The 6317-nt window shown below is 32.4% G+C and overlaps 2 protein-coding genes across 2 annotated transcripts; both read left to right on the forward strand.

Moving 5' to 3' along the window:
• The first annotated feature begins 3435 nt into the window (after positions 1-3435).
• On the forward strand, positions 3436-4142 carry LOC21385756 (auxin-responsive protein SAUR71). The gene is made up of 2 exons (XM_010088351.2): positions 3436-3759; positions 4071-4142. Exons 1-2 carry the CDS (start codon positions 3436-3438, stop codon positions 4140-4142), a joined length of 396 nt encoding a protein of 131 aa, XP_010086653.2.
• Positions 4143-5610: 1468 nt separating this feature from the next.
• On the forward strand, positions 5611-6052 carry LOC21385757 (auxin-responsive protein SAUR32). Its single transcript, XM_010088352.2, has one exon. It carries the CDS (start codon positions 5652-5654, stop codon positions 6036-6038), a length of 387 nt encoding a protein of 128 aa, XP_010086654.1. The 5' UTR covers positions 5611-5651; the 3' UTR covers positions 6039-6052.
• The last annotated feature ends 265 nt before the right edge of the window (positions 6053-6317 follow it).

A 6317-nucleotide genomic window follows, 5' to 3' on the forward strand; every position in this document is an offset into this window, starting at 1 on the left:
GATTTATTAGTTTTTGGTTAATTAAATAGAAGAGTACTAATGTCAATTTACGTCTCAAAAATCAACTTCATGGTACCAAAAATATATTTTTAAAAACGTTGAGATACCATTTTAATATTATCAAAAACTCAAAAATTTTAATACTTTTGTCGTTTTCTAAGTCTGTGTTTTTTTTTCTTATGTCGTTTATTCTTTTTCTGCCGTTTTTCTCAATTTTAAATTTTTCTCTTCATTTTTTAAATCCTTTTTGCCGATTCTTATCATCTGCTTTACTTATGTCATTTTTTTTATATTGCTGTCATTTCAAAGAATATTGCAGTGTTATTGTTGTCAATTTTTCAATTTTTTTTTTTCCTTTTATGTTATTCAATCCTACTTTTCTCGTTTATGCTTTAATGTCGTTCCCAAGATTGTCCAAAGTTTTCTCTGTTCTGTTGTAATTTAGTTCTTTTGGCTTTTTTGGTTTTGTTGTCGTTTCTGACATGAATGTCGTATTTTGATCTATGTTATCGATTAAATGCTGATTACCGTTCATGTCGTCTATTCATGTGATGTCGTTTGTCAAGTGTGCTAGCGGTTGCAATGCTTTCCTCACATTTGCATTGACGTAAGATAACCCCACTCTTGGCCCAGTCATCTCTACGAAAGCTCTGAAACTCAGTCGTTTACTTAAGTTGTACAATTGACATGCATAAAAAATATAAGCATATTTCCTCCAGACTTCACAAAAGAACTTTGATATGTTACATTCAAGGTATGAAAATATCGACATTTTTACAGATATTTTCGCAGAAATTTCGTATTTTGGAAGTACTAATATAGAAATAGGGGTGTAGTATTTTTTCCGCAGAATATCTTAAAATTTCCTCAGGTATTTCCCTAAATATCGAAATTTTCACAAAAATTTCTTCCAAGTAAAACGTAGTGTTAAATGACCGAATATCATAAAAATTTAAGAAAAATCCCTGTACGTATCGGTAAATTTCCATAGAAATTTCTGCAACTTTATATATATTATTTTACTTATAAAAAATCTAAAAAATATGGCATGTCCAAAAGTATATAATAAACTATTCAAACTCTATGTTTTTGTATCAATATTGTTTAAAGTAAGAATGTATTCACAATACCTTCCACCCTCCTAAAAGATCCTTTTGATATTGATAATTTATCATCATGTATGAAACCATATATGTATGGTATATGTATTATGTTGACCTTCAACTATTTTACTTAATTTTTAAACATGTGCTTATTATTTATGGTATTTTGATTACACTTTACCTTGCATATTTATCAAATAATTAGTATTTTGATTGAGAGTTTCATCTAAATAATGTATTATTATATATTTTAAGGTTTTTAAAGTCTCATTTGAAAATAGTGTGTTTTAGTATGAATTTCTGTTTTTTACATCAATTTCTGCTGATATCGATATTTATGTAAAATTTAAGTACCGATATTTATGTAAATATTGATATTTTCATCCTTGGTTACATTTCAAACTATGCAAAAAATATGTCACTAAGGGAACCCAATTAATTGAAGTTGACATTTCTAATAGAATATGCAGTGAACCTGCAAAACAAACACAACTAGTTAGTAAGGGAACAAAAGTGATCCACCTTATCTTTCTAGTTGACATTATCAGAGAACCCAAAAAAAAAAAAAAAAATGTGAACACTTTCCAGCCAAATGAATGGAAAAATAACGCGAAATGTCCATCAACTAAAGCCCTCACTTTCGAAAATTAATTCTCTTTCCATAAAAATACAAGTCCTTTTGCCAAAATCGGGGTCAGCAGCAAAGGCTAGTTCTCTCCACTTGCCAAAGTTTTGATAGCAATCCTGTCCCAATACATAACAAATAACAATGCACTCCAACATTGCTGCATGAATAGTTTTTGTGCGGTGATCGTTGAAATTGCTGTTGTTTCTCAAGATGTTGTCGTTTCCACAAGCAGTGGTCATTTTGAAGTATGACTACATTTTGTCCTCTTAAATTAAGAAGACATCCACGATCTGAAAATACTTGTGTAGCTAAAAGCCTAAAGGGTCAAAAAGATAAGTGTTGCGAATATATATTTCGTGATGTGTGTGCTCCCAACTGTACCAGTTTGTAACAAGTAATATAGTGACAAATTGTTGAATATCATCTCACAATGATTGAATTTTTACAAATCAAACTAACTACCACAACTACAATAAGTCTAATTTTATCTAGGCAATCAAATTCGAGTAAATAAAGTAATTAAAGCAATAAAATGAAACTCACAAAGCAAGTAAAATGCAATTAGAAGACAAAAGGGATCAAAGAGAACTCTTATGATATTAAGACGGCTAGGGGTTCAATTTCATTCTATGGAGTTATGCTAGTCTGATTCTTAAGCTTGTTAATTAGTTTCACGATCAATTCATTAATCTTAAATTTTCAAAGGTAATTTCACTCCCTCTCCTGAGTGTCAAGTAAAATAGTATGCAAAACCAATTAAGCAATATCCCTATTAGCCTAACCGAATCAAGTATCCAATAAGTAAACCCAATCTTGATTACCCAAATTAATTGGCCTCCCGAACTCAACTAAATTAATTGGCCTCCTGAACTCAACTAACTCTAGGTTGTGTTTGCCAAATCCCAACATGTGAAAGTAACTCTCCTGAACCTAATTCCACACATCTATATCTCTAATTTATGAAAACACAAATTAGAACATTAATTAACATAGAGAAACACAAATGAATTCAAGTGAAAATTCATTAACAAGCATTAGAATATTCAAAACATAACAACGATAAAACTACGTCAAACCCCTAACTCTAAAGAGTTTAGCTAGAAGTAACATCAAGAATTGCGTAACAAAAACAATAGATAAACCAAGAATCCTGACCATCATACAATCTCAAATCTAAGGAAATAACACAAACATAAAAGCTAAGAGAGAGAGGGAGAAAGAATGAAGAACTAGACACCAATTGAGCTCTGCAATCAAGTAATGCAAATAATCAAACTATCAAGAAGCTCAAAAGTGCACAAAATTCAAGTGTAAAGTGTAGATCATAAAGCAACAATAAGATAACTATTAACTTATGTAGTTCAGCTCATTCAAAGATACTTTGCTTTCTATAGTGTTCTATGTACAGAGAACTTATTTTTTACCATGCCAAGTAAAATGTGTTCTGAATAATACCGCGTCTAATTTCCGTGTGCAATTAAGATCACAAGGGAGACAAAAGTACATCATTGAGTGATAAGTTTCAACAACCGCTTCAGTTTTTCTCTTATTGGACCCCATGTGATATTTTCTTGCTTGTTAATGTTACTAATCATATCCCTCAAAAAAGCCACCACAAAATCTCCATCACAAATAACAAAGAGAACCATCCCAAGTTTCAAAATCATAGGCAGCTAATATTGTTTAGTCTTATCATCAACAATCATGTGTAACCAAAAGTACTACGGAGAAGAAAGAGCCTCAACGTCTTTCCTTAGGCTTCGGCTTTTCATGGGAACACTGCAAAAGCGTTTCTCGCTTTTATCAGCTGCCAAAGAATTAGGTGCTTTCGAAGAAGAAGAAGAATTGGATGTGCCAACGACAGTACCAGATGATGTGAAGGAAGGACATTTTGCAGTCTTGGCAATGAAGGGTTCTGAGACAAAGAGGTTTATAATTAATCTCAAGTATTTAAATAGCCATACGTTTCTGAGACTGCTTGAACAGGCTGAGGAGGAATACGGATTCGAACAAACCGGAGTTCTTGTGGTTCGTTGCAGCCCCGACGAATTACACAAGAGTTTAGAAAGACATTGTGCAGATATATAAGAGACAATTGTGAATTATGGATATGAATTGAGTACGCAGGCTCAGATGATAACTAAAAATAATACACATTCAGCTTCATAAAATCCTAAAAAATTGGTGAGTAGAAAATGAGAGAAATCTTGATAAGTATCCACTTTTGGAAGTATTTTACCTGAGACCAATTATTTGAGCCTACAGCTTCTTTCAAGAAATTATAGATTGCCATGTATTACTAGCTTCAATTACTACAACCTCATCCCTTTTCCATGCAGTTTGAAATTGATATTATTAAGAAAATAGCAGAAAACTCTGTGAATATACGGGATAATGGGAATTCTGCTTAGAAAAAAGAAAGAAAAAACCTGTTGTTAAGTTGTGGAGTCTATTATACTCTTATAATTATTGCCTTACACGGAGAAATTCAGACTTGTAAAGCAGGTTGCCTAGACTTTCATTATAAAAGGAGGGGTGTAGATTTTCGAATCATTAGAGAGGTTAGAGAAAATGCAAAGAATTGTCAAGTATGTGATTTTCTCATGTAAACTTCATCATTATAATGTGTTATTGCAGCGGTTTAAAGTGGATGTAATCTCACGTAGAAATGAACCTCTTCACTACTAAAAATGGCAGATTTAACGTGTTTGTTTTTTGTTTGATTTCTTTTCGATGATTTTATTACTCTCGGTAATATAGAATTACAGCGTCTTATTCCAACTAACACACATTTCTTGTTCGATAAAATTTTATGGAATTCTAACAAGAAGCGTACGGTTCCACAATAGGGCAAATATCGAACTGTAGACTGTAGATTACGGTGCCACAATAAACTTTCTTTTCTTTTCTTTTTTTTTTTTTTTTTTTTTTTTTTTTTTTTTTTTTTACTTCAGCTCACTCCCACATATCTTATGGTACGACACTAAAAATACTATTTCTTATTCTTTCTAAAGAATTTTAATTTGTTTTCAGTGACTACCGAGAAAGTAAGTGCAGGTGAGACAAAAATACAGCACTGAATAACGTGTTCTGACGACTACATGCAAAATATCTCGCATCGGCGCCAGAGAAATTTCATAAGATAAGAGAAATGTGGTAACTTTCAAATAATGATGAGCTTGTTTAGTCTTTTCAACAATGTCTGCCAAAAAGTACTACGGAAAGAAAGAGCTACAAGCTTTCTTTTTTCAAGGACCTGTCTTTCCAGTTGTCGCAAGTCATACTGTCGTGTTGTAATTCATGGCATGTCGTGTTAATTCATCCTTTTAAATTGAGACATCTCTCTCCTCATCCAATATAAGATAAGGTCAGTACTAGTGTAATGCACAACATTCTTAAACTGTAGACTCTATGGCACAACAATATAAGATAATTAACTTATGTAGTTAAGCTCATAATTTATGAGTCTGTTTAGTTCGTTAATTCGTGTTTTTAATTCGAGTTGAGATGTGATTTTATGAGAGTTTTTTTCCTGTAGCAAAAAAGTTAGATGTGACTATTTCTGAGAACTTTTTACTGTAGCAAAACTCGAATTCTAAACTCAAATCAGTGAAATAAACGGAGCCTACAAATATCTTGCTTTTTATATTATCATATACAGAGAATTTTTCTTTTTTGGCACCTACTTGTGAAAAAATGTGTGTTCAGAATACCGCGTGTCTACCGCGTGCAACTAAGAGTACAAGTGAGACAAAAATAAATTATTGAGTGATAATTGGACCACAGTCAAATTTCTTTCATGTTACTGTTCATATAACTCAAGAAGACGCTATAAAATGTCCATCACAAGGAACAAAGAGAGAACCATCCCAACTTTCAAATCATAAGAAGCTTGTTTAATTAGTTTATCGTCAACAATCATGTGTACTCAAAATTACTACGGAGAAGAAAGAGCTTCAGCTTTCCCTAGGCTTTGGAAATTCACGGGAAAACTGCGAAAGCGCTTATCGCTTTTAGCAGCATCCCGAGTAGCCGAAGACAGTGATTTTGATGAAGAAGAACTGGAAGTGACAATGACAGTACCAGATGATGTGAAGGAAGAGCATTTCCCGGTCTTGGCGGTGAAGGGCGATGAGAAAAGGAGATTTGTTGTTAAGCTTAAGTACTTAAGTAGCCCTGCGTTTCTGAGACTACTTGAACAAGCTGAGGAAGAATACGGATTCGAACAAACCAGTATTCTTGTGGTTCCTTGCAGACCTCAGGACTTACAAGAGATTTTAGGAAGGCATTGTGGAGATAAGAGCTAAATTTGAAGAGCCCGTTTTTCTTCTTTCTTTCTTTTGTTTTTTTTTTTTGTTTTTTGTTTTTTTTTCAAATGTAATTACATATCTATAGGCAATTGAAACACATAAATTCTTCAGTCGTTTATGTATACTAATCCAATGTTAATTTTTCGTTCATTTTGTACTAAATCCATGTTCATTTGTTGTTCTTTAACAAAGGGTTTTTTTACACATTTGCAACGGCATGAGATAAAACATGTTCAAAGAGTCATGAAAATCAACCTGATATATATATATATATAT

Source organism: Morus notabilis, unplaced genomic scaffold (assembly GCF_000414095.1).
Source record: "Morus notabilis unplaced genomic scaffold, ASM41409v2 Scaffold3737, whole genome shotgun sequence".
In the NCBI taxonomy this organism is placed as follows: Eukaryota; Viridiplantae; Streptophyta; class Magnoliopsida; order Rosales; family Moraceae; genus Morus; species Morus notabilis.

What these genes read in the sequence shown, in the direction of transcription:
- LOC21385756 (XM_010088351.2), top strand. Translation starts at nt 3,436, where the DNA reads ATGTGTAACCAAAAGTACTACGGAGAAGAAAGAGCCTCAACGTCTTTC. An exon ending in AACAAACCGGAGTTCTTGTG is followed by an intron (nt 3,760 to 4,070) that starts GTTCGTTGCAGC and finishes TTTTCCATGCAG; the next exon opens with TTTGAAATTGATATTATTAA.
- LOC21385757 (XM_010088352.2), top strand. Translation starts at nt 5,652, where the DNA reads ATGTGTACTCAAAATTACTACGGAGAAGAAAGAGCTTCAGCTTTCCCT.